This window comes from Halictus rubicundus, chromosome 4 (genome assembly GCF_050948215.1).
Source record: "Halictus rubicundus isolate RS-2024b chromosome 4, iyHalRubi1_principal, whole genome shotgun sequence".
NCBI classification, from domain to species: domain Eukaryota; kingdom Metazoa; phylum Arthropoda; class Insecta; order Hymenoptera; family Halictidae; genus Halictus; species Halictus rubicundus.
Genome location: NC_135152.1, coordinates 13,435,822 through 13,462,624, shown reverse-complemented (window position 1 = coordinate 13,462,624; position 26,803 = coordinate 13,435,822). Strand labels below are relative to the sequence as shown.

At 48.1% G+C, this 26,803-nt stretch overlaps 4 protein-coding genes across 5 annotated transcripts in view; 3 read left to right on the top strand and 1 right to left on the bottom strand.

Moving 5' to 3' along the window:
• Positions 1-3,631: 3,631 nt before the first annotated feature.
• LOC143353505 (uncharacterized) lies at positions 3,632-9,856 on the top strand. The gene is made up of 5 exons (XM_076786891.1): positions 3,632-4,682; positions 4,768-5,351; positions 5,443-5,997; positions 6,073-8,730; positions 8,824-9,856. The coding sequence occupies exons 1-5, from the start codon at positions 3,946-3,948 to the stop codon at positions 8,985-8,987; spliced, it is 4,698 nt and encodes a 1,565-aa protein (XP_076643006.1). The 5' UTR covers positions 3,632-3,945; the 3' UTR covers positions 8,988-9,856.
• Positions 9,857-11,454: 1,598 nt separating this feature from the next.
• Positions 11,455-18,743, top strand: Yps (Y-box binding protein ypsilon schachtel). Of its 2 annotated transcripts, XM_076786927.1 has the most exons (7): positions 11,455-11,615; positions 13,198-13,261; positions 14,045-14,078; positions 14,152-14,413; positions 15,260-15,579; positions 16,378-16,440; positions 16,770-18,743. In XM_076786927.1, exons 1-7 carry the CDS (start codon positions 11,555-11,557, stop codon positions 16,812-16,814), a joined length of 849 nt encoding a protein of 282 aa, XP_076643042.1. In that variant the 5' UTR covers positions 11,455-11,554; the 3' UTR covers positions 16,815-18,743. The 2 variants fall into 2 exon arrangements, with proteins under 2 accessions (XP_076643042.1, XP_076643043.1); XM_076786928.1 differs by lacking the exon at positions 16,378-16,440.
• Positions 18,744-21,012: 2,269 nt separating this feature from the next.
• Positions 21,013-26,803, top strand: part of LOC143353512 (growth factor receptor-bound protein 14) — a 29,988-nt gene continuing 24,197 nt past the window's right edge. Inside the window, exon 1 of the mRNA XM_076786908.1 lies at positions 21,013-21,366. The gene's annotated coding sequence lies outside the window, so the exon portion shown is untranslated. The remainder of the gene's footprint in view (positions 21,367-26,803) is intronic.
• On the bottom strand, positions 21,360-26,803 carry LOC143353513 (protein-lysine N-methyltransferase SMYD4). Its single transcript, XM_076786911.1, has 8 exons — positions 26,166-26,803; positions 25,909-26,059; positions 25,510-25,851; positions 23,869-23,990; positions 23,291-23,749; positions 22,336-22,552; positions 22,056-22,271; positions 21,360-21,694 (listed from the first exon to the last, which is right to left on the bottom strand). Exons 1-8 carry the CDS (start codon positions 26,524-26,526, stop codon positions 21,388-21,390), a joined length of 2,175 nt encoding a protein of 724 aa, XP_076643026.1. The 5' UTR covers positions 26,527-26,803; the 3' UTR covers positions 21,360-21,387.

Genomic DNA, 26,803 nt, shown 5'->3' with positions numbered 1-26,803 from the left:
CTCGATCCAGAGCCTTCTGCTCTGGTTCGGTTTTGTTTCTCTCTTTGGAAGAATCAGAGCCTTCTGCCTGATTCGTTTTTAATCTCCCGTGAATCGGAGACTTCTTCTCCGACTCACACCTTTTTCCCCGCAATAATTACTCGACATACTCTGCGAAATTTAGTTTGTAAGACTCGAAAGCGTCGTTGTAAGAAAGGGAGTCAGAAGGAAGCGTATTGAATTCCTTCTGGCTTCCTTTCGGGTCTCTTGAGCAGCAACCTCCTCGCGGTGAGACCCGGGCAATCGTAATTATTCTCTATTTGCAAGAACTTATATTATCTTACAAATAGAGAATAATATCGAGCAAATAGCTGCTCAATTATAATTTACGATAACATTGTGAAATAAAATTTAAGACGTACCAATAATAAAAACTTGTGTATTTAATTGAATTGTGTCTGAATTGATTTTAAACTTGCTGGGGGTGGGCCAAGGGTCCTTCCTGCTTTCCTTCGCGCTTTCCTTCTTTACCCTTGGCCCACCTACGCCTTCTTGGCAGCTCCTTTTAATTATTAATCGAAACACACACTTCTTGTTTCGGAATACTTTTTCATTCGATAAACATCGTACATTTTTTCTGGATTTCTGATTGAAATTTACTTCTGAACTTTTCAAAAGTTCCTTTTCTTAAAATTGCTATGTTTGGCTTAAAATTGGTATTCCTCCGATCGGAGGTACCCCTGGGGCTCACTCACGGGTGGGGCCCGTGGGTGAGTACGGGTATTTGCGAATCCGGGGCGACCCTAGCTTGTTGCTCGTTGCGTTCTAATTTCCCTATATTTATTCTTGATTAAAATTGTTCAACTTTCAAATTAAAAATTATTTCTGAACTTTCAAAAGTTCTTCTTCTAAAATTTATTTATCTGATTTAAAATTGGTATTCCTCCGAACGGAGGTCCCTCAGGGACTCACTGCTGTGGGTGAGTACGGGTATTGGCGAACCCGGGGCGCCCCGAAGCGCCACCTCAGTAGATTGAAGTTCTGTCTTCATCTACTCTTAGTTTGTTGTCGGTTAGGCCGTACTCGTGTACGGGGTTGTTATGGCTCCCGTGAGCCGGTTAGATTCGCACTCTTGTGCATGTTAGGTAGGCCGTACTCGTGTACGGGGTTAGCTTGGCTCTCGTGAGCCGTTAGATTTGCACTCTTGTGCATGTTAGGTAGGCCGTACTCGTGTACGGGGTTAGCTTGGCTCTTGTGAGCTGGTAGATTTGCACTCGTGTGCATGGTTAGGTAGGCCGTACTCGTGTACGGGGTCATCGTTTTGTCTTTATTTCATCGTCTTCTTATCCTTCGTTGTTCCTCCATTGTTTTGTGTCTAATCATTACTAATCTGTTTCAGATTGAGTACAACAGTTGCAGAAATTTATCATCGAACGAAGACAACGCATCGTACGAACACTCGTTTCTTCTTCGATTACTTCTGTGTTCCTCCATTTTGTGTCTAATTATTATTAGTCTGTTTCAGTTAAATCACAACAGTTCAACATGATCATCGTCGAACGAAGACAACGAATAGTAAGAAGACTTCACAGTATTTATAAGTTCGTATTAGTTCTCGAGCAATTATTGTGTTAGATTCACTTTGTTAGTTTCGCTTGTTGATTTGGGTCACAGCCTTCTGCTGTGACCAGTTGGTAGCGTCACCCTCGAACCAGAGGCTACTACTCTGGTTCGCTTCTTTCATTTTTCTTTCTCGTAAATCTGAGCCTTCTGCTCCATTTTTATTTTCTCTGTGATTGTTCAGAGACTTGTCAGATTTCGTTTTTTTTTGGCTCACAATAATTGCTCGATTCGAGTGCGTGCGTTAGTTATTAAGCTTGTTTATTAGTATTGTATAAATGTCGAGTAATTATTGCCGTAACTTCACTTTGCTCGGTTCGATTTTTGATTCCGACACAGCCTTCAGCTGTGTCGGACCTTGCTTGTATGTACCAGACCGGTTGGTACCGGTGCTCGGCGTAGATCCATTGAGAGGGATGTTCGAGAGACCTGTTCACTCGTGTAAAATCCTCCCTGCCGTAAGTCCACCCGAGTCGCCTCAACGCTAGTCGTTGCCTGGCGACAGGTGGGTGGGGGAAACTTAGGGTATCGTTTGAACGCTTCTCTCGGCCATCGCTCTTCGTGAGGACACGTCGGGTACCGGTGCTGGCTGGAGTTGGTTCTGCATGCATTGTACGCGTCGCGTCACCCTCGAACCAGAGCCTTCTGCTCTGGTTCGGTTTTGTTTCTCTCTTTGAAAGAATCAGAGCCTTCTGCCTGATTCGTTTTTAATCTCCCGTGAATCGGAGACTTCTTCTCCGACTCACTCCATTTGCTCCGCAATAATTACTCGACATACTCTGCGAAATTTAGTTTGTAAAACTCGAAAGCGTCGTTGTAAGAAAGGGAGTCAGAAGGAAGCGTATTGAATTCCTTCTGGCTTCCTTTCGGGTCTCTTGTGCAGCAACCTCCTCGTGGTGAGACCCGGGCAATCGGTATTATTCTCTATTTGTAAGAACTTCTAGTAATCTTACAAATAGGGAATAATATCGAGCTAATAGCTGCTCATTTATAACTTTGCGATAACATTTTAAAATAAAATTTAAGACGTACTAATAATAAAAACTTGTGTATTTAATTGAATTGTGTCTGAATTTACTTTAGGCTACCTCGGGATGAGCCGAAGGTCCTTCAATGCACTCCTTGTTTACTCTTGGCCCATCTTCACCTTCGAGGCAGCTCTCTTTCAATTATTAATCGAAACACGCTGTTTTTGTTTCTGAATACCTTTCTATTCAATGAAAAAGGGTTAGCTTGTCCCTGTTGAGCAAGTGTTAGGTTAGTGTTAGGTTTGCTGTCCTCAGCGGGTTAGATTTACACCTGTTTTCACCCGTGTGCGTGAACGGTCGTATATTGTGTTCAGAGTCGTATCTTCATCATTTATCATAGGTATATGGGCTAAAGTTCTCGTGGATCTAGTTACACGATTTATCGTTCGTCAGAGTAGAGGGCGTAAGAAATCTAGTTGTTGTTAACGCTGTCGGTATTTCAGATCGTGAGACACGAAACCTCATATGGTGATTGGTCTACTCCTATACCTCGTCTGTGGTGTCACCGGTATAATGCTGCCCCCTAGTTTAATTTTTAGCCTGGACCAGAACCTGCATCATCTTTTTAACCTGGACAGGAACCTGCATCATCTTACCTGCATCATTGGCAGCGGATTCCAAAAAATGCCAGAGAGGATGCTACTTCTATGTTAAAAGAGGGTCTTCTATGTAGCCTCTGATCCAGCCTAAAAGATAATGCAAGTTCTAATACAGGCTAAAAAGTTGATGCAGGTTCTGTTCCAGGCTAAAAAGTTGTTGCAGGTTCTGTTCCAGGCTAAAAAGATGATACAGGTTCTAAAGGACACTAAAACCCCGAGCGTGAGCACTCTCATGTCCTCTCTGATATTACAGAGCATAGACTATAATAGACGAATGAACGTTGGATATACGAAACAACGTATGATGGCGCTTCGAACGATACGGAACGTTTGTAAACGTGCGACGCACGGGCTCGAGTAGTGAGCAGTGAGTGCGACAGTGCCAGGTTGAACAGCTCCCGTATAGAATCTACTTACAATTACATAGATCTACGGTAACGGTAACGGTAGAAATTGTATAGCTGCGGTTAATGTGTTGAAAGAATTTCGCGGGAATATACCTCTGATATGATATCGTTTGTACGTTGAGCAAGCGCGAGTTTTTCATCGAAACGTTTCAAGCAGAAATGAAAAGAACCTTTCGTAATTCGAAAGACGATATTTCGAATTACGTAGTAGTTGCTACGTCGATAATGTCGTTAGACTTTACGCAGCAAAGTTCCGGTGATTCGGTGAGTGTGCTCTTTTCAAACATGGAGAGGTTATTTGTTTGAAATAATATGTGGGATTTAGGATATCGGAGTATCGTGGCGTTAGCAAGTGTGTTGACTGGGTGTGTGTTTCTGTACAACGTTTGGGGGCCGATTCTCGTTCTAACGATTTTGCTTTTCCTAACTGTTTACGCGTGCTACTCTTTGATCATCAACGACAGTTCATTGTCGCCGCACGCGTCTTTTCTGTTCGATTATTGCGTGCGCGTCTTTCTTGAAGTTCGCACGCGTTTCGAGAGTATCGCCGAACAAATTTATCGGTGGTCACGCACATTTTGGGAAATCGCGAGTAGCCGTTTTTTCGAAGTCTACCTAAACAAGTTCAGGATGGATAGACGTCGCGGGACGCATTATCAGCTCAGCGCCGATCCGTACCCCACCAGAATGAATTCGTCCAAGTTCGATCCGATAACGCAGCTCAGCCCAATTTCGAGAAACCTGCGAGAATCAAACGCGAACGAGCTGGCTCGACCTAATTCCTCGTACGCTCGAAATTCTCTAACCAAACTCACCAGTACACCGATATTTTCACAACACAACGAAGAATTTGAGAATCAATTGTCCGACGAGACTCCATCCGTTAGAGGGATATCCCCCATGTATCCTCGGTATCGTAATTTACCACGGGGAGAAGAAGGCTCTCCATGGGGTACTACGATCAGTCCAAAAGCTAGCTCGACGATGGATAAGCTTTCCGTGTCGCCGGGCAGACCGTTATCCTCAGCCAGGTATAATATCGATGCGAGGTGAGTTTACTTTCCTTTCTACGATGTATGTATTTTGTTCGTATCGCAGTATTACCACTATACATTTTCTCCTTTATGTTAAAAGAGTGTATCAAGATGTAACTTCTCCGGGACTCGCCGGTAGATTAACAAAGTACGCGGCGGAAGCTGGCAACAGGTTGATTCGTCAATCTCAGTATCAAGTGGGGCAGTTTCCAAAAGTAAATCTCCAGGGTAATCCAGTTCCGTTGATAAACGCGAAATGCATAAAGACAAAAACACCGGTGATCGTCAGAGTAGCTCCGCCAGATGCCGTTCGTTACTCTCCATCCGGGAAGCAACAAATTTTGTCGAATATGTGCGGCTTGGACGACGGTCTTGGCTCGGGAAGCGTTTCCTATGGATTCAGAGAGATGCCATTGAAGAGACACGCCGAGAGAGAGGACGTTGCTTTCGATTTGGCTAAAAAGCAGCGTACAGGTGGTATTCCTACGAACGAAATCGAGACGTTGGACGAAACTAAACAGAAGAGAAGCAGGGACGAGTCCTCGAAATCGGAGGAAGACATCTCGCCTCAAAACAAAACCCACGTCAGACCCGCGAAACGAACCAAGACACCCTCTTGTTACGATATTTTACATTCGTTCAGTTCTAGCAGGAACTTAATTTCCGGCATTAAAAGAAAAGCCAGTAAGTATAATTCGATATCGTTCGTCTTGTTACTTGTTATTTCATTCTGTTTGAACTGACGTTTCATTTATACGTTGGATTCATTTCACAGGAGATTTCTCTCGAAGCGGGACGCCGGACTTTGAAAAGCATTTCAAGTCATTGGAATCTGTGGGAAATTCCAGTGCCCAAACATCACCTAATCCAAACACCGAGAACACGAACGGCAAGTTCCGTGATCACAGCGAGACAAAGGCTTCGGAAAAGCTACACTCGAACGCGCGAAACAGTTTCGATGGGATAGAAGGAAAGCTGTCACCGTTGAAGGGAATTTTAAAGCCTAGCTCAACGACCGTGGACGCAGATTCGCGCGATAAAGAAAGAATCGATGCGAATCAAGGGAAGCGGTACAACGGAGAATCTCGATCCGCAGAATCTATGGCGGTTAAGTCGGTGGAATCGGCTAAACTGACCAACAAATTATTCATGAGAGCGGAACCGGAGAGGAACGAGAAATTGAGAATGCTGGTCGAAGAGCAGGGCAACATCCGAGCGAAATTCACTACGGATGACGTAGAAGAAATCAAGAAGGAGGATATTGCGGATATGCGGCAGACCAGCATGAAGGCGAGACTTCAAAGTATGTTCGACGCGATATCCGGTAAAGGTGAGTAAGGTTTATGTAAGACCGTTCGACGAGCGGTTCCGATTCTTAATTTAGACAACTCGCATCTGCTTTCAGCAACTAGTAAAATCAATCCGGACGTAGTGATTCAAGCGGAAGAGGTAAACACCGCGAAATCTGCTCCGTGTTCTTCGGCGAGTTGTGCCACTTTGAATTCTTCGACGACTACAACGAATGCTAATACCACGCCAATTACTACGTCGGCGATCGCTCCGGGTCCAGGTCCAGGAACCAAATCGCCGAAACACGTGGCGTTTGAGCTTCCGAAAAAAGAAACGTCGTCGGATTCGAATATTTCGGCTGGTAATGTCACCGAAAGAAACATCGGGAACGTTCGGGTTTCGAATCCGAGTACGAGTGCGGTACTAACTGGATCATCCGGAGTCGCGTTTACGAACGCATCTGGAAACGCGATTCTTCCGTCGACCACCACGAGTTTGAACTCGACCATGGAAAATTCCAAGGTTCGCGGCTTCGACGCGGGCTCGGCTACGACAACAAACAACTTGGTTCCGTCGTCGGGAACGTTCGCGTTGGCCGGTGGCGATCTGTTGAATCATCGCGCTTCCACCACCTCTGCTTCGTCGACGGTTCCTCGTTCAACACCCTCGGCGCCGCATTCGATCGGAGACACGTCCAGTGGCACTATGTTCTCCTCTATTCCAACGAGTATTCCAGCAAGTATTCCAGCGAGTATTCCAGCGAGCTCGTCGTCTCTCGACGGAAAAACCAAAACGAACGACTCGCTAGCGTCACAGAAAATCCCGTCGATGTCTAGCACGATGACTGGAACCAGCAAGTCCGCGTTTCCTTTGTCGCTTCCGAGCGGTTGGACCGCGACGACAACTTTGGGTTCCAACGTGTTGGAAAACAAAGGACAAAATGTGCTGACACGCGGCATTCCCGCAACTACAACATCCTCGATCGCACCGACTACCGTGGTAGCGACTTCGTTATTCTCTTTTGGAAACAAGAGTAGCACTTCCCCGCTACCTTTGAAGTCCGAAGCGGGTTTTCCGTTTGGCTCGAGTTTTGCTGGGAACCCGTCTACCTCTGCCTCTGCTTCTGCTTGTGTTCCCGCCTTCGCTTCACCTTCGCAGAGTAATCAAGGTGTTGGCGATTCAACGAAGCCTACAGCAGCTTCTACCACGTCCAGTACGAATCGAGCACCATCGCTATCTAATCCTATAGTGACCACCTCGGCAACAACCTCCGCTTTCGATTCGTCGGTCAAAGTAAAAACTACGGCGCCTCTGTTTCAATCGACCGGGCTTCCAAGCTTTTCCTTCGGCGCTGTTTCTTCGGGAGCATCCGGTAACGGCAACACCAACAAACCGGGATTCTCTTTCGGCAATGTTGCAGCGACTACTGCCGTGACGAACCTATCGACGGGTACGTCGAACACGATGGTCTTCGGTGGCGGCAATAACAATTTGAGCAAACCAACGTTTGCGACTGCAACGACAAACAGCAGCAACGTCGGCAGTAGTTCGCAATTTAATACGAACGCCGTCTCGATATTCGGGAATGCCGCCACAACGTCGGCTGGATCGGTGTTCGGAACGACGCCCGGACAATCGATATTCGGTGCTTGTTCGACCACGAGCACGACCGCAACTAGTAGCACGAGCACATCTGCCCCTTCCCTGTTCGGTTCGCATCCCGCCGCAACGTCCGTCAATTCTACGGCGATCTTCTCGAACACGGCGGCGTCTGGGGCTTCCTCGGGAACGGCGAACACGAGTTCCACTTCGATCTTTGGCTCCATCGCGAAACCATCCTCTTCCGGAGACGCTGGATCGAGCGGCGGCAACATGTTCTCCAATACGAACCCAACATCCGCTTTCGGAGCACCGGGCAACATCTTTGGCCAAACGAAACCTCTGTCGGAGAACTTGAAGAGTACAACAGGAACATTCGCCAGTACCGCGACGCCTATCTTTGGAACGCCATCGACTACCGTTGCCACGCTCGGTAGTACCACGAGCATTTCGAGCAACCCGACGACTACATCGATTTTCGGTGCGACGATCGTTTCGAAGAACGCAACGGCACCCACGTTCGCTGCTACGAACGTCGCATCTCCCGTCTTTGGATCTCACAGCAGCACCGTCTCGGAAGGGCAAAATTCTATGCTACATGCTTTCGGTGGCACAACCAACATATTCGGCTCAGCTCCGTCCGCATCAGCATCTACATCCACGTCCGCATCCGCGTCCGCATCTTTATCCTCGTCCGCAGCCCCTCCTATATTTGGATCCCCTGCCGCTTTGTCGACCTCCGCTCCCACAGCTACCTCTTCTTCCGCTCCACGTTCCACAGTGATTTGCAACAGCACACCTAATACATTTGCGGGTCAAAGCGCGGCCAATTCAACGTTCGGCGCCGCGCCCGTTAACGTTTCCGTCGCATTCGGCCAGAACAAGACACCGACGTTCGGTCAAGCTTCGCCGTTTGCCACGCCGAACGTGTCCACAAACCTGTTCGGATCCGGAAGTACAAGCAACGCGAACAACAATGCCTCAGGCATGTTCACCTTCGGAGCGAACCAGAAACCGCCTCAGCAGCCGGCTGCCAGTTTTTCCTTCAACGGCAGTGGTAACAATTCGAACAACAATGCCACCGCCTCCGCTTCAGCCTCGGCCTCAGCTTCCACCACCGCCGCCGCTTCCTCTACGACACCGTTCCAATTCAACGTGACCGCTTCGAAGCCAGGTGAGATTATTCGTGATATCGTCTATCGTATAATATTGTAGTAGCGTCATTGTGGGACTATTCGAATAATGAAATGTTTTGTTTGGTTCGAAGGGACTACAGGCTTCAACTTTTCTGCTCCGTCGACGACGCCGGCAATCAATTTTGGAACAACAAGCGCGCCGACGTTCAACGCATCGATGCCGGGCATGTTCAGCATCGGAAGCGGATCCACCGCCCCAAGATCCAGAAGCGTGCGGACCAGAAAGCCCAGATGATAAAGAACATGAATCTCTTTGTCGACCCGACTTGACGTGACCCAACTCGGTTCCGCTTCGCTATACTCGTACTTCCATCGGCATCAAGGAATTACTAGAGACAACGCGCAACGTGCTACACAGTTTCAAAGGGAACCACTTACTCGTTTAACGACTGGTTGTCATTTCAAAATACATCTCTCGTCATTGTTCAAATGTATTCAGTTTGTACATGCGAATACGTTCAAACGATTCTTTTTATTTGCACCGTTTTAAAGTCTGCTCAGTGGAAACGAAGGGAAACGAGAAAGGAAAAGACAACGAGAAACCGCGCAACCATTTACGTACGGAAATTGATCAGGCAGTTTGTTCATTGAACGTTCACCGTGCACCGTTTGTTGATCGATTCGTGGACGGTGGGAAAGTAATCTTCGCTTCACCTGTTCATTTCTCATAAATGGACGAATCATGGTAGATTTCTGTTTGGGATTGTTGACGCGATTCGTAACGACCCATCGGTTTTCAATAAGCGCAGTTTTAATACCGACGCAATTTTTTTATATTGTATACTTTCTATTCGGTATCGCGATTGCTTCGCGTTCGTGTTCGTATCCGGAACTGGTACAGTTTTTCTTTTCGGGAACGATGCAGAAGACACAGCAGCTGCTTCGCGTTTCTCTTCAACGGCGTTACCTGGAAATCGAAGCAACGCGATAATAACAGCGAATCAACGAGATATCACGGTCGATTGAACATTATTGTAAAAGATACGCAGTTATTTTTTTCCACGCTTCAACGAGGCAGATGTATTTTCGAGTTATTGTACAGTTTAAGAAACGTCGGAAATACGAACGTTGACGCTTTTCGAGTAAAGTTTCGTTTTACGTTTACAGAGTTTTTTCCCGACCTTCCCTCCTGCCAGCGGAATCGAATTTTCGATATTTCTAAAAAATGAACGTCGACGTAGCCGACGATTTCCAATCTGTTACCTAAACGTGTCGTCGATCGGTGACGAGAGAAAAAAAGATCGTTCCCACGGATTTGAAACAGGTAGAAACAAAAAAGAGAACGAGAAAGTTTCAAAACTAACGTGTAAGACAATTTTCCGGAATTTCTAAACAGAGACGTATCCAGAATGATAACTCCAAACTTGGTACGTTTACCAACTAACATTCGAAGAATATACTAAAATTTTTTTAAACGATCATAAGAGTTTTTTTTCTTCGAAGTTTACAACTGTAGCCGTAAGAGCGTTTAAAAGGAGAACATTTGTCGTTGTGGTACATGATTCGGATCGAGTGTAGGCGTCGCATTAACTAGAACGAATAAAAAGATGTTGACAAACACAAGTGGCATCGTTACGATAGAAAATGTTCGTTTATTGTCTAATGCATCTGGTGAGGTCTTTGCACGTTGTTACGATGCAATGGGTTGGCGTTTAGCACGAACGTCGAGCAGTGCCGAGCACTTTTATTTGTAAGTACGCGCGCGTCGCGTCGGTACAGGGGAAAGAGCAATCTGATTGGTTATTAGGTATACATCATTTTGGTATTGGCCGGTGTGACAATGCTGCGAATCAAATTACGAAAAAGTAGTTTCTTCTCGCCCCTGTGCTGTCCCGCTAGTCTTCTTTCAAGCAACGCGGGATATTTTTCAGCGTTGCCAACGTTTTCAGTTGAGCGGTAAAGCTAGAGTGCTCATGCTCGGGATTTTAGTATCCCCACATTTCTGCATCATCTTTTTAGCCTGGAACAAAACCTGCATCAACTTTTTAGCCTGGAACAGAACCTGCATCAACTGTTTAGCCTGTATTAGAACCTGCATCATCTTTTAGGCTGGAGCAGAGCCTACATAGATTAGCCTCTTTTAACATGGAAGTAGCATCCACTCTGGCATTATTTGGAATCCGCAGCTAATGATGCAGATAAGATGTTGCAGGTTCTGGTCTAAGCTAAAGAGATGATGCAGGTTCTCGTCCAGGCTAAAACTTAGACTAGGGCGCAGCACTATATCGGGGACACTAAAACGCCGAGCGTGAGCACTCTCATTTCCTCTCTGCTTTAACAATATGTCGTTAAAATGTCAAATGGTAAGAACAGAATTTTTACGAACCATGGAATCAACGAGATCAATTAATTAATTAGTTTGGATCGAGTCTCGTCGCTAGTGCGAAGGAAATTGATAGGGGGAAAGCGGCTGCTAGAGCAAGGGTGAGGACGATGACTATGATGTTGCCGGGGGTGATGGCGAGGGCGGGAGGGCGGTATACGGACGCGAACCCGAGCTCGAGCCCGAGCCCGAATCCGAGGCTCGAGCACGAGCGCGAGCGCGAGCGAGCGAGAAAACGAGGAAGTAGCGCGCGAGTACGTCACGCGCGTTCCGTGAAACTCTGCGCGGGATTGGTCGAGCGGCGAAACTGGTAGGCACGGCGACCTATCGGACCGCTCGTTAGACGGGAAGGATGTTTGCACGGTCGCCTGGAGGCGCAGCCATGTTGGGAACATTAGAAGGGAACCAACACCACGACCAGAAAGACGGGAACATCTAGGTTCGGCAGCGGCGTGTCTTAACACCTGAACACCACCACCATGGCTGACCCGGAAAAACAGCCCGAACAACCAAAGGCTGTCCAGCCGAAGCTGGTCATCGGTAAGCGAGCACTCTATTACTGATAGATATCGCGACCGCGCATCTTTCCGGTGAAAAAATCGAGCTGAAAGGGAGAGCGGCGAACTCGTCGTCCGCCGTATCGTCCGCGTGCGGTAATGGCGTCCGCGAGCAGCAGACGTTCAACCATGTGGCATGTGACCGGCGTGTACGGTTTTCGAGCTCAAGTAGACCGACTAATCCTCTTTCTTTTCTTTTCATTTAGTTTCATTTCGTTTTGCTCAAGACCGCCAGTTTTCCTTGCTTCCTTCTCGAATCTCTCTCGCACCTAAACTTTCAATTTTTTTTCTTTCCTCCGTACGCTCTTGTATCCTCGCTTCTTTGCTGCGATTTTCTCCTTGTATCTCTCTCTCTCTCTCTCTCTCTCTCTCTCTCTCTCTCTCTCTCTCTCACTCGCTTACTCACTCTCATTCTCTGATCCTTTTTGTTCCTCCCCTCTCCGGATCTATCGTTGTCCTACCTAGCTGTGTGCATGCTCGTGTATACATCGATCAACGCTTTTAATTCTATTTCTATTTCGGTCTCCATCTCTGTCTGTAGCTGTTTCAGTTTCCATCTCTATCTTTATCTATCTTTATCTTTGCCTAGCTTCCACCCCTTCCCATCCTTCGCTATCTCTCTCTCTCTCTCTCTCTCTCTCTCTCTCTCTCTCTCTCTCTCCCCCTCTTCCCTATCCGCCATCGTCCCTGTAACATTCCGTGCTCCAAAATTCGTCGAATCTGTCGAAAATTCATGGAAACGCGGGCACGATCGTTCTTCAAAACTAGAATTCGTTGATCCTCTATTTACCCTTTTCTATTTCTTGTTGGCGCGAAGCATAACCGTAACGGAACGGCGAAATAGAAAATATCGCGCGCATCGAACGGATCGGAAAAAACATTGCGCGCGTTTCTAAGCGCGTAGGAATCGCGGGACGCGACTCGTTCGAGGAAACGTCGGGGAAACGTTAGGCAACCGCAAATCCTTTTTCTGGTGCGCGCGAACGGACATAGATATTGGTTGCGCGCGATCGGTTCGGTTCGATTCGATTCGATCGTCGCGAACGACCTTTTCCAAAAAGCCGGGAGTCGCGAAATCGTTATTGTCAATGAACGCAACCCTTGTTTATTCGAGGGCATCGTTTGTCCCCCGGAATGTCGTTTCGCCTATTCACGATGTAAACACGTAAACATTTACGGCGTACGGCTCGCCGATGTCCGTCCGAGGCTCCGACGATTCGTAAATACATACAACACAAACACTCCCTTCGAGCTTCCAGACACTTCGAGGGAAAAAATATCTGATTCGAAAATACGAAATATTCCGTTGGCACAGTTTTATCAAAGTTTTCTATCGAGAACGATTTCGCCGCAAATCGGAACGAACTGGGAAAATTGGCGGGTCGAGGGACTGCGAATGCGAACGGGAGGGCGCAGCGTGTGTGCAGCGGCATAGTGTTGCGGAGGGGGGCAATTAGGGACGTGTTCTCGTAAAGAAGGTTTAGTCGCGGTGACCGTGCAGCGGCGCGGCGTTCCGTTACACGGTAAACACCTAATTAGAGCGTTTCGTTTTTGTTGGGTTTCAGCTAACAAAGTGACCGGGACTGTGAAATGGTTCAACGTGAAGAGTGGATACGGATTCATCAACAGGTTAGTAACTACGGTCTCGTCCGCGTGCCGGTATCTACTTCTCGATCGATTTCTTTTGTCGGCGTAGATCCCGTAGACCGTAGTCTCTTCCTCGCGTCGACGTTTCCGTCGTTAAACACGAAAACGTCCGGGTCCGTACATCCGCGTCCAACAACGATTAACAGTGGACTCCCAACCGGTTCCACCGTACCTTGAATCTCGATTCTCCGCTATTTCTAGACGCTTCTAGATCTAAAGTTTGGCTGTTCGCCAAGCTTTCGTCTCTCGCCTCGTCAGGCTCGCGAATATCGCCGAATTCTGACTCGAACCGAGGAAACGGGATTACAGTAATCCGCGTGTAACGCGATCAACAAACTGTTGGGAAAACACTGTATACAATCCAGAAATCCTACCGTGCTTTCGAACAGACGGGAAGTCAGCGAGAACGAGTCTCGTTCGGTTCTGAATTTTAGAGCGCCACCGCATTTTCGCACCGTCGAACGCTTTTTGCGAGTCGAACGGAACCATTTGGGCGAGTGGCAGAGCAAAGTATCGCGTCCGGTCACCCATTGGATCGTCTCGAGACCTTGTTCGAACGATCCATGTTCCGAGACGCACAGAATATCTCCGCGTTCCCGCCGGCCGAGAAACAGGCTGGCGTTTGCGAACGCGAGTTTGCGCGATGCGACGAAACGCGACCGGCCGGCAGCGGCTGATTATACAGAGACTGAGGATTGATGGATCACCGGTCGTCGACCGCTTCCTCTGCGAAACGTGCCTAATCGACTTTCCGAACCGTTTCAGGAACGACACCAAGGAGGATGTGTTCGTCCATCAAGTAAGTAGACTTTTCGTTGGAAACGCTGTAAGAGAGTCTGTCCGAGAGTCTAATTCGCCGGTGTTGTTTGCAGTCGGCTATCGTGAAGAACAACCCAAGGAAGATCGTCCGTAGCGTCGGTGACGGAGAGGTGGTCGAATTCGACGTGGTGATCGGCGAGAAGGGTCACGAAGCGGCCAACGTAACCGGCCCTTCCGGGGAAACGGTAAAGGGTTCGCCTTACGCTGCCGACAAGCGGCGCGGATTCCGCGGAGTTCACTGGTACATCGGTCCAAAACGCGGCAACACCCGACCCCAGCGCAGACCACGCGAGGGCCAGGAGGGCTACGAAGCCGGTTCGTGGCGATCGATTCGAATTTACCGAGCATTTTCGATGCATTCGATGTACAGGGTGGTCCACGCAATTGTTTCAAGTCATAACTCCGTTATTATTGCATTCACGAAAAAATGATAAAGGAGAAAGATAAACGGTTCGAAGAGCGCTACATCTGTAGGCCTTTGAATTTCTTTTAGATGCAGCAGCGCATGTGCAATTAACAATTGCATCGTTTCTTCAAATAGAAATGCATATTTTTTTGTTGCACAGATCGATTCTTCCGTTCATTCTACGTAACAAATGATTAGGGTACCGTGGCAAGAAAATTATTAGATCTCGAGATATTTTGAAAAAATGTTTTTATTGAAGAAGATACTCGAACACTTCGTGACTATGTTGTAAAGGTAAACACCCTCTCGACATTGTTATCATAACAGAAACCGATTTGTACGAGTAAGCATTTCATCATTCGGTAGCAATTCGCGTATCGTAACTCGAGCACGAAAACTAAGATTTTGAAAAAGTGTAGCTGTATTTCAGCAAATACAAGAAAATGTATGACATTTTTTGAAAATATCTCGAGATCTAATCATTCTTTTGCCATGGTACCCTAATCAGAACGGAAGAATCGATCTGTGCAAAAAAAAAATATGCATTTCTATTTAAAGAAATGATGCAATTGTTAATTGCACAAGAACTGCTGCATCTAAACAAAAATTTTAAGGCCTACAGATGTAGTGCTCTTCGATCCATTTATCTTTCTCCTTCATCATTTTTCCGTAAGTGGAGTAATAACGGAGTTATGACTTGAAACAATTGCGTGGACCACCCTGTATACTAACCGCACGTTCCCGACGTGTTCCAGGCGAAGGCAAATCCGCGGACGAAGCCAACGTAGGCGAGAGCGGCGGACAAATAGTGCGGCGTTACCGAGTCCGAGGGCATTACGAATGCTACTACCGCGGACCACCGAGGCGATCCAGACCGTCGGCGCAGCAGCAAACCGATAACTCCGGAGAAGCCGAGGAACAGGAAGGCGAGGGAACCGGTGGCGAGGGTGTGCCTCGCGGCGGTGGTGCTCGCGGTCGAGGCGGAGCCTCTCGCCGCTACTATCGCCGCAACTTCCGCGGAGGAAGAGGCGGCGGTCCACCTCGTCGTCCTCGCAGCCAGGATGGACAAACAAAAGTCTGTATAGTTTTCTCGTCTCTCACGTCTTTCTCGTCTCTCTTTTTCTCTTGCTCCTTCTTCTCTGTCTCTGTGCCCCCTCTTTTTAACTTTTCTTTCACACTCTCGCTTCACCCACTCCTGTACTTCCGTTTCCGATTCCTATTTTCGTTCTCCATTTCCACGGTTTTCCTCGGTTCTACGGTTTTTGCTTTTCTTCTCCCGTTTACGCGGTTCCTCTTATCCTCTTGTCCTCTTCCACCACGAAACGTTTCGACCCAGGTATCCGACGACGACGAGGAAGGTGGTGGCTCGACACCGGTCGACGGTCTCCAGAGACCGCTTCGACCGCGGTACAAGCGAAGAGTTGTCAGACAGCCGAGGCCAACCAGCAGCCAACAAACGATCAACAGAGTTCGTCAACGACACACCACCGCCAACAAACCCAACCCTCTAGCAAGTCCTATCTATCCGCGTCCCGAAGCCTGTCGTCCGTTCATCCAGGTAGCCAACCATCGATGGCGGCGGCCGTTCTCAATCTTTCTCGAAGTCGATTCTCGCGAGATGCCTACGATCGCCGTCGAACGTCGTTCCTCGAACGTTCGATAACGTTTTCGCATCGTCCCCTGTCTCGATCCTTGGCTTTCTCTCGAACACGAAACACTCCCGATAAACCAGCCATTCGTTCATTTGTTCGTTTGTTCGTTCGTTCGTTGGCCGATCGACAGACGTTGGCGATCCGCCGACGAATGCTCGTCGTAAATTGGCGTAGCGCTTGGCACACACACTATTGCACGTCTCTTTTTGTGCTCTTTTCAGTCGGAGCAGAAGTCGGATGCACCTATAGATAAGGATGCACCTGCCGCTGCCCCTGCTCCACAGGTAACGTGGCTTTATTTTTCTTTCTTCTCCCAGCTCCTCCTCCGATTGGTACCGTTCTCTTCTGTCTCCCACTGCCACGATCGCCCCCTTCGTCTCGCGGCATGCTCTTCGTTTACTTTTCGCTCTTCCATTCTTCCACTTTCTCCACTTTCCGATAAAATTCACCTACACTATGCATGCCCCCCTCAATAACTCGTTTCATTTCGACCGATCGAACGCGCGCGTTGGCCTAGCCGATGACCTCTGTTGCCCGTGACCCTCGTACGATCATGTTGCGCGATACTCGTTACGATCGAGACCCTTCTGATCGATGCGTCCGCGTTTTACAGGAAAGTCAGCCGGTTCAGAACACCACTACCGAAAGCACCGCTTAATCGACAGCAATGGTACCACCACGACATAACCACTCCTTTTAACAAGTAACACCAACACCCGTTATACACCGAAACAGCAGCAGCAGCAACAACAACAACAACAACGGCAACAACAACAACGTAACAAAAGAATCGAACAAAAAATCTAAAAAAAAAAAAAAGAAGAAAGGCAAAGAAACCAACGAATCAACAGCACACCACACCCTCCTGAGAAAAAAAGACCTCGCGCTCTCGATCGCGGGATCACCTTGGGACCGCGATGCCTCCGAGAGAACTACGTTATACTTTTTTGTCGGAGAATCTTACCGCGCGGAGAAAAAAAGGAGGTGACGGGGAGTGAGACGGACAGCGACCACCAGGCCAGCAATCGCGTCGAGGACGATGCGCGGCGAACTCGCGCACATTCGACGATGCTATCGTGCCGAATGTTTCGCGGGGGAGGGTGCAGCCGTGTAGTCTCGCCTCTGTCGAAAAACAGACGAAAATGGAGCGGAGGCAGCCACGGATGCGCCGACGTTCGGACAACTGACGACTAACGACCGACGACTAAAACGACCAACGACGGACGAAAATCGCAACTGCAACCAATTCGGTGTACACGATAGGGCAATCTTGATCGATGGGGGAAAAAACGAAATCGCGGATAAAAGGAAGATGGACGGTAATTTGGGGGGTGGGGACACGATACCAACTCGTATGAACGAAACTGCTATTTTTGTTCTTGTTTTTGCGTATTCATTGTTTCATATGTTTTCATTTTTCTTCAACGAAACGCATTCGATCGTTTTACGTAGACGTCTTTGAGTTTAATGCAATATACATATATGTATATACATATGTATGTATACATATGTATACATATACGTGGGGTTGTTTCGACGTATCCGGTATCAAGGTGAACGCGCAACTTTTCGCGCGCGCGCGCGCGTGCGCAAATTTTCTCGAAAATTGTTCCGTTTCTCGGAACGCTCGATTCGATTGGTTTCGTTGCGTTTCGACGAACGGAGGTGTCCGATGCGTCGTTTTCATCTTGCTCGATTCTCGCTCGTTCGACTGTTTCCGATCGCGGCGATGCGAAAAGCGCACGAGACGAGCGTGTCTCGTTCGAGATCGTAACAGCGACGGTATACTCGGCCGGTGTGCCCCTGGCGGGCCCGAGGTTCGGTCTGTCCGCGGTTTTCGTATCGTCGCCGTTTCTCACGGATCGCGTGATTTCTCGAAGAAATCGCGCGCGTCGACTGCGTACGATATTTGGAAAATCGTAGTCATTTTGCTACGACTCGATCTACGACGCGAAATCATCACAGTGACTCGTCGATCGAGTGAGAGAGCGAAACGAGTACACAAAACAAAAAGAGAAACAAACTGAATGAGTGAGAGGAAGAGCGAAAGGGAGCGAATGTGTGCGAGAGAAAGAAAGAAAGAAAGAAAGAGAGAGAGAGAGAGATTTATATGATTTTGCATGAAAACGAAGCTACTTTTTTAAATTTTAGTTTGTAGTCCAATCGTCGGAAAATAAAGTATACAATTTTCTTTGAACAACGCTTCGAAATTCACACGCAGTTCGTTATTGTAAATTAGTTTTGTGTTCTGTTCCACGGTCGTTGGATATCCGGGTTTATGTTTGTTTCCGTTTTGTCGTTTTCGTCGTTCGTTGTTCGTTGTATGTCCCGTTCGTCCCCCCCCCCCCCGATCGTTTTCTATGCAGTTGTCGCTTCGGCATCCGTTCTCTCGCTCCACTATTCGCGTTCCCCCGGCGCAGCGGTAACATTTCCCCGACAACTAGTTTCCGGGATACGGTACAGGAGGAAAGAGAAGCGAACGAGTTGCGAGGAGAGTGTGTGCGCGCGAGTGCAGTGCCGAGTGGGAGAAAACTAGGCACGATCGCGTTTCTTTGCGATCGATCGGTTATTCGGGTAATACATGGAATAATAGACGGGGGGCAAAAGTTTCGTAAAAACAGGTACAAGTATGCATCGAATTATTCAGTTGTCGCGATCGCGCTGCCACTCCCACGAAGTACAAAGTAGATTTTGAAAGCGAAGTTAGGCGACGAGGGAAAGAATGAATGAAAGAAAGAAAGAAAGAAAGTAACGCTTAGGAACGCAAACATTGTAATTGAATGCGAAAAAAGAACAATGCATGTGTTGAAAGTGAATATCGAAGTAAAAAAGAAAAAAAGAAATCGCAAAACGATTCAAAAAAAAGAAAAAAAAGAAAAGAAAAGAATAAGAAACAACAACAACAAAGCAAAGAAATTGCACGATCGAGAAGAATCGGGCGAACCCGAAGGTACGCCCAAGAAATACACGTAACACGCGCGGTATTCGAGGCGGTCGCGATCCGCACGTCCGGTTCGATCGACCGTTGCGGTCCGGCAAACGTCTCGATCTCGTTGGTTTCGGTCATCGATCGTTGCGCGTTGTTTCTTTCGAATTGGTCGCAGCGCGGGCAAGGGAACCGATTACGGTCGATCGTCGCAACCGATCGAGATCGGATCCCCGAGAGATTAGAGAAGCGAATGGCGCGTTTGCGTCGCGTCGCGTCGTTTGTTAGCCGCGAGCGTTTTCCGGAGAATGCCTTTGATGATGGAAGGAGAGTGTTCGTGCGTTCGTTCGTTTCGGCGAATCGACGAATCTGCGCATTTGCGCGCGTCACGCTTCTACGGAAATCGGTCGCGAAACGACATCGCGATGCGAACAAGCCGTGCCCCGCTTCCCGCGGCAGTCAATTAATTCAAAATCACACGTGTTCGCGATAACGTAGCGTAATTGGATCGGATCGATCCAATTGGTTCGCGTGTCTCGTTGCGAATCGAATCGAATCGAGCCGAACCGGACAACGAACGCGACCGAATCCTCGAAACGGATCGAGAAAGCCGCTCGTCTCTTTGAAAGAGACGGCTTGTTGGCGGCCGCATAACGGACGCGTATCGGACGCGGTGCGGCGTGTACGCGCTTTCGTGCCGTCGTTCGGTAAATAGCCCTCACCCCTATTCTCGCCCTTCTCTTTCCCGTTGTTCCCTTCTCCCTGTTCCCTTTACCCTAGTCCAAACTCCCTGATCCTTCCAACCCAGTGAATTTTGTACCAAAATGCGAAACTTCGAAAAGCTAATTTCATATATGGAATTTAATTTTTTCACGAAACATGTGCATTATAAAAAATAAATGCCAAAAAAATCGCAAAATCGAAGAACCGAAGAATCGACTGCATTTCAGTTTCCTCGAACCGCCGTTTCCTCTCGTTCTCCGAGCGGTCCACCCGTCGTTCAAATCTCCGCGCCCCGGAGGATTCGTCCAAGTTCATAAAGGATTCCGACAAGCCGATGAAATTGGTGTAACGCCACCGCTGTGCCCGTTGCTTATTGTTATTTTTTTTAACGCGGAACAAAGAGTATCCGAGTATCGCGATGGAGTTTGCGCCTAGTGTTCCTGATTTCTCAAAATTTTTCATTTCTCGAGAAATGAGAAATAAGACTATATTTCTTGAGAATTTTTAATAAAATGAATAAATATTGGGAAACTTTTACCAAACTTTTATAAAGTGAAACATTACGCTTTTGTTTTGAAAGGACTTCTTAAGAAGCATAATGCGTCTAATGTAGAATCAGACAATCTACTTCTTTTTTTTTTTTGTAACAAAATCTGTAGCCGCAGAAAAATTTCCTTCATTTTGTGTGGATGTTGGCTTCATCGTATACAGAACATCCAAAAGTTGCTGAAGATTGGGTGTCCTTTTTTCAGTCGACTCAAAAATTTGGAATTCCTTTGTTAGTCCGGAATTTATTTTCTTCTGCCGCTAAACTCTCGACACTAAATTCTTGAAATAACTGTTTTTCCAGTGATAGTTCCTCATTCTGAGAATCTGAGAGTTTTTCACTATTTTCATAAGAATCGTTGTTATATTTTCCAAAAAGTCTGCTTAGAATTTGTTTTGCCGTTTTGTACGTATCTGCCTTGGATGTTAAATAAAAAAATGTATCTTCTGAATCTTTTTGCACAGATTCTGGATTATGCGGATATTTTATAAGGGATACAACAATCTTGTCTCTTCATTTAGATATTTCTTTTTTAACAACAACAAGAAATTAATTACTCAACTGAGTATTCAGTTTTTTTAAAGTTTTAAATAAGAATTTACATGTTATAAAATAAATGAGATTCATAAGAATTTTCCTAAATTGAAATTTCTCGAGAAATGAGAAATAATCGATTATAAAATTTCTCAAGAAGGAACACTATTTGCGACGTCTCGCTGTTGGTTCCGCCGTTGGCGTTTCTTCGGAAACGCTTTGCAGAAAGATTGCGACGACCGCGCGAACGTTTGCGTCAGTCTCTAGTCGGTGTAATCTCGGCCGTTGGATCGAATTCGACGCGTTCGAAACTGCGAGAAAGCATATCTGCACGTATAATATCGTTGTCCCTCGCGCGAACGGTCGAGATGCTCTGGACCGATTTTCGACAAACGTATCGATCGCGTTGGAGAAAAGTGATATCGGCCTTGTTCAGTGACGCGTTCGTGATAGTACCAAGAGGATCGAAGGCTGGAGGAGGTATCGTACATTCTACGTATTCTATGTATGCTCGATTCGAGCGTGCGGCATGCACGCGTTCGCCGCGATCTCGGCCAAGTGGGTGTCCCGGTGAGGCGGTACCGCGATTCGATGAAAAGTCCTCGCCGCCGCGAGGAACGCGTGCAACGCTTTGTCCGGTTGCTCTTCCTCCATCGCCGCGAATCCACGCTCGTAGCCAAGCTCGCATTCCCGCAGAGCCGCGAGCGGTTCCCGCAGATCGACCTTCCGTCGACAGGCCGAGCAATCGATCGGGTTGCTCGGTTCTCGAGGTCGTCGATGAAGCTTCTCGCATCCTTCCGTTGGGCATCTGCGAAACGGAAGCACAACCGGTGAAACTGTGTGCCGAAGATAGCTTGGTGCTGCTCGGTTCACGAAGAATTTCATGGAAAACCGTAGACGTAAAGTTGCGCGCGTTCTTGCCGCCGACGCAATCGCGAGTCGGTCGATTTTTAAAAAGCCATCGATAACCCCTCGTAGCCCGCGGTTATCGCGTCTCGCGTTTCACGATTGCTCGTAACCGGCGGAGCGACGCGATGCGACGCACCTACATAGCCACCCTCCCATCCACGAAGACCAACCAAAATCGAATGCAACGGGGTTCGGGCCGTCGGGAACACGCCCGATTCGTTGGTTGCCCCGGGGGACGCGATAACGTCGCCTCGGCTTACCTAAGCCTCGCGTCCTCGTTCGTCAAGGTTTCGAAGCGGGGCCAATTCTCGCGACAAGCCGTGCACTCGCACGCGAACCAGTATCTTCCGGCCAAAGTTCTCCGCCGTTCCTCCAGGCTTCTCTTCGTGAAGATCGGTCCGTAATTCTCGGCGACCGTGTCTCCGACGCGCAAGCTGCGGCTCGCTCGAATCACGATGCTTCGGCCGACAAAGTATCTGCGCAAACGAACACGGCAACTACACGCTTGCCAGCTACGCAATCGTTCGCTCGTCTTCTCACCTGGTCACCGCGGGATAACAATCGTGATTGAATCGGGCCACGGTCGGATAAATCGCTACTCCGATGTAAACGGGCTTGCTGCCGCGAAATCGGTGCTCCTTGCCCGGTCGGGTCTCGAACACCTCGTGAGCGTTGAACTGCAACAGCTGAAGATGCTTCAGCAGCAGAGTAGCCACCGCGATTTCGGGGTCCGTCGGCACCGTCGATCCATTGCGTTCTGAAATCCGTTTCCGTGTTCCGATATTTCGATACGGTCCCGAATCGCCGGATAAGATGGAGGATTGGTTAGGATAGAGGATTGGATAGGATAGAGGATAGGATAGAGGATAGGATAGGATAGAAGATAGGATAGGACAGAGCATAGGATAGGATAGCACAGAGGATAGGATAGAACAGAGGATAGGATAGGGCAGAGGATAGGATAGGATAGGAGAAGAGAGAGGATAGGATAGGATAGAGGTTGGGATAGCATAGGATAGGATAGAGGATAGAGGATGGGATAGCATAGGATAGGATAAGACAGGGGATAGGATAGGATAGAGGATAGGGTAGGAGAAGAGAGAGGATAGGATAGGATAGAGGATGGGATAGCATAGGATAGGATAGAGGATAGAGGATGGGATAGCATAGGATAGGATAGAGGATAGGATAAGACAGGGGATAGGATAGGATAGAGGATAGGATAGGATAGAGGATAGGATAGGAGAAGAGAGAGGAGAGGATAAGACAGAGGATAAGATAGGATAGAGGATAGGATAGGATAAGACAGAGGATAGGATAGGATAGAGGATAGGATAGGATAGAGGATAGGATAGGATAGAGGATAGGATAGGACAGATGATAGGAGAGGATAGAGGATAAGAGTGCGTAGGGGATAGGAGTGCGTAGGGATAGGATAGGATAGAGGATAGTACTGGATGCAGGAATCAACCAAAGAGAATTTCATAATTCGTACCCGTTTCGCGGCATGGCTCGGACGAGATCTCGAAGAAGCCGACCGTCTGCAGACATTTCAGAAGAAACGCTGCCATCAACGATCTCTCGAGAAAGTCCCTGGCCGTTCTCTTGTTCTCGTGCATCACCAGCTCGTAAGCACGGAGATCGACGGGTCGTTGCCGATCCTTGCCCGCCACCTCGGTGTCCGTGTTCGGTTTGTCCTGTCGATATTTCGAATCGCGCAGCATCTTCCTTCTGATTCGCCTTTTCGCGGATTTGCTGAGCTTCGCGCACGGATTTCGTTCCGTTTCCGGTTCCGTCTCCGCGGGACCATCGAATCGTTGCTTGCCCGTCGAATCCTCGTCCATCCCGTCAGCGTTCCGAGCGCGCAACGCTCGCCAAACGTTTTCGCACTCGTTCGGCCCGAGCTGCGTGACCATTCGCAGCGCCAGCGTGCTCAGGGCGCTCATCCCCGAGCCTGATCTCGCAAACAAGCGCGACGATCGACAAATCAAACAAATCCCGGGACGTTCTCGGCGAAACCAACGGACTGGGTTGGGGGAAAGAAAAGATGATCGCTTCGCTGAAAGACTTTACCTATGAGCAGCGCCAGAATTCGACACTCGTACTTGTGATAGCTCGCCGTTGCCAGGTCTCGGCAGGTTCTACCGCAAAACGCGACGCTGCTGCAATTCGGACATCCTACCGGGCCTCTGAGCCTGGAAGGTCAAAGAGGTTTACTTTGAGATGCGTTTGCTCGGGAGCAGCGCGGTTGGATTCGCGATACAGTCTGCTCCACAAGAGCGTGGACACGATATCTGAGTGCGAATCAATCTTTTCTGTAAGAAAGGTTGTATAGGTCGAAAGTACATTTAAAGAACTACACTTGCTTAATAACGTGTCCAATCACCAGCATTAGCGATTATTGCTTCACAACGTCATACTTTCGACCAGCTTTGCAGCGAATGAGACAGAAAGAGATCTCCGTATTTCTCGAATACGGCGAACCAGCGTCTTCAATTTTCAAATACGCCTTCCTCGGAGTTTGTACTTCACGAGAGACCAAACATTTTCGATTGGATTGGCATCGGGGGACTGAGATTCGACATTGTTCCAATCACGACAAACGTTTTCATGTGCCCACGCCAACCGTTCTTCGACGTGCTTCGTTGAAAGCAACGGCTTCGAAAGTGTACCACGCCATGCAACTTTATTTTCTTCCAACCGACGTTTAATTGTTACTGTGTCTATTTTTATGCCCTTTTCTGCTAACATTGCTTGCGCTTTACGTAAGGAAAGTGTCGGATCTTTCGAAAAAAGCTGCAGAATTGCTTTATCATCCCTTTTTGTCGTAGCTCGCTTCGAACCTCGATCAGGAAGATCGTCGACGCAATTTGTCTCTTTATAACTTTGCACCCACTCATTTACAAATTCGCGAGACTCGTGCAGATATTTTGCTGCACTTCCAACACTCATTTCTGGCCCTTTCGGGTGCGGACACAAGAATACTGCTTCGAATCGTTTAGCGTATACGGCGCACAGTCGGCACTTGGACAAAATCGGATTCAAAATCAAGGAACTTTCGATAGGAATGAGGTAGAGCGATGAAATTTTTTTTTAATGAAAGCTGCAACTTTGTAGAATATGGGAAAAATAGAGAGATTGTGGTACGAACGTTTTTTAACTTTGAGAAAATTCGTTAAACTTGCACAATTTCAAGAAAATTATGGTTTTTCCAATACCACGCGCGGAAAAAGTTTTTTTTTAACATGCTATACATCATTTCCCATAGATTTTTTCACGCTGATTTCAAATCTGGTCTCAAAATTTGTCTCCGATCTCAGGATTTTGCAAAAAATAGATTTTTGTGACAAAAACTAATGAAGTCATTTTTTCGTTGAAATGATTGGATGGTAATAATCGTCCTATTTTTCCCATATTCTACAAAGTTTCAGCTTTAATTTAAAAAAAATTTCATCGCTCTACCTCATTCCCATCGAAAGTTCCTTGATATTGAATCCGATTTTGTCCAAATTGTCCACTGCGCGGCGTTCATTTCGAAATGACTTGATCTTCTCAGTGACGGAAACGATACTAAATAAGAGAATCGGGACTATTGCGTATTAGAGGAGACATTGTACGTTTCGACTGGCACAGTCTTTGCTGTATTGGGTATCAAACTTCACAGATATCGCGTCCACGCTCTCGTGGAACAGACTGTAGGATTCGGATGCTCACCCGGAGAAACAGTGATGGCAACGAGTGCCGAAGAATTCTGGCAGCAGACAAGCCGCGAGGGGTGGCTCGACCACCAACGTGTCCCCGGGTCCGATTTCCTTGACCGCGATCGCCTGTTTGCCCGCGGTCGGCGTTTCTCGCACGTCGAGCAGAGCCGAGGCAGCCGGAAGCCGAGGATGCGAGCCGCCGCTCAACCTCGGCAACGACAACGCAGCGTCGCATTTTTCGTCCAGTGCGGTTTTCGTCGACGCTGCCCCTTCGGACGGACCCGGACAGATCGCTCTCCTTTCGTTGGATCGTATACGGTCCTCGCACTCGATCCTTCTCCTCGTCACGTCTCCTCTGAAACGTTTTATCGGAAATCAAACGAGAACACGTTTTGACGTATTGTCGACTCACCGGAAACACTCCGGAAGCTTGACCTCCTCCTCCTCGGCAAGGCTCAAGTCTTCGAGGGCGAGCGCGTACTCGTTCAACGCGGCGAACGCTTCCGCTCTCCCGAGCAGCGCGAGCGGCAGCGTCAGGCCCCTGTCGACCGCTTCGCATTTCCCTGAAACCATCGACACCGGTTCCGAGTTCTGACATTGGCAATCGGAAAATTCGACGTAATGGTAAAACGACAAAGAAGAAGAGCGGAGAACGACGAGAATCGAGACCTGGAAGTGGTGCGCGGAGAACGGCTTGACTGAAGAGCAACACAGCTTTCTCCCATTCTCCGTTGGCCGCGGATTCGTACGCTTCGAGCCTCCTCGCCTTCGACGTGTCCCCGTCCTTCGCTCGGTACAGAATCTTCGTTCTGCTCAACGTCTCCGTCACCGTGTCCTTTATCTTCTCGTCCGTGAAGATGGCTCGCGCTCGAGCCTCGTCGTTCGGTAGCCGAGCGAACACCTTCGAGATCCAGGCCTCGCCGGCGACGTCAGCCACGCGTTCGCTAAACTCTCGGAAAAATCCTTTCTTCCCGGATCGCACCGTCTCCAACGAGCACAGATTCCTGTAAAACTGTTCGGGACTCTCCATCGTCGCCGGCCGTGAACGCGACCACGAACGCGCAGAGTGTGTCCTCGAATGCCTCGAAGTTGTTGCGAGCGAGCGAGCGTACTCGCGTATATCGGTGAAACGCGCACTCGACGATGTTCCGAACTACGAACACGACTACGGTACCCGGGTCGAACTTGGACGACGAATTCGCGGAACATTGCCGGCACGCGATCATTCGCTACCGGTCGAATAAATTTAGACGAAGCCCGCGACGCTATTTTCGGCAACGTATTTTCGCGCGGCTGCACCTCCACGG

Excerpts from the sequence above, each read along its gene's own strand:
- LOC143353505 (XM_076786891.1), top strand. The coding sequence starts at position 3,946 with ATGTGGGATTTAGGATATCGGAGTATCGTGGCGTTAGCAAGTGTGTTG. Across the intron at positions 5,352-5,442 it reads CGGCATTAAAAGAAAAGCCA|GAGATTTCTCTCGAAGCGGG; the intron begins GTAAGTATAATT and ends TTCATTTCACAG. Across the intron at positions 8,731-8,823 it reads CGTGACCGCTTCGAAGCCAG|GGACTACAGGCTTCAACTTT; the intron begins GTGAGATTATTC and ends TTTGGTTCGAAG.
- Yps (XM_076786927.1), top strand. The coding sequence starts at position 11,555 with ATGGCTGACCCGGAAAAACAGCCCGAACAACCAAAGGCTGTCCAGCCG. Across the intron at positions 13,262-14,044 it reads GGATACGGATTCATCAACAG|GAACGACACCAAGGAGGATG; the intron begins GTTAGTAACTAC and ends GAACCGTTTCAG. Across the intron at positions 16,441-16,769 it reads CCGCTGCCCCTGCTCCACAG|GAAAGTCAGCCGGTTCAGAA; the intron begins GTAACGTGGCTT and ends CGCGTTTTACAG.
- LOC143353513 (XM_076786911.1), bottom strand. The coding sequence starts at position 26,526 with ATGGAGAGTCCCGAACAGTTTTACAGGAATCTGTGCTCGTTGGAGACG. Across the intron at positions 26,060-26,165 it reads TCTCCGCGCACCACTTCCAG|GGAAATGCGAAGCGGTCGAC; the intron begins GTCTCGATTCTC and ends CGATGGTTTCAG. Across the intron at positions 25,852-25,908 it reads AAGCTTCCGGAGTGTTTCCG|AGGAGACGTGACGAGGAGAA; the intron begins GTGAGTCGACAA and ends AAAACGTTTCAG.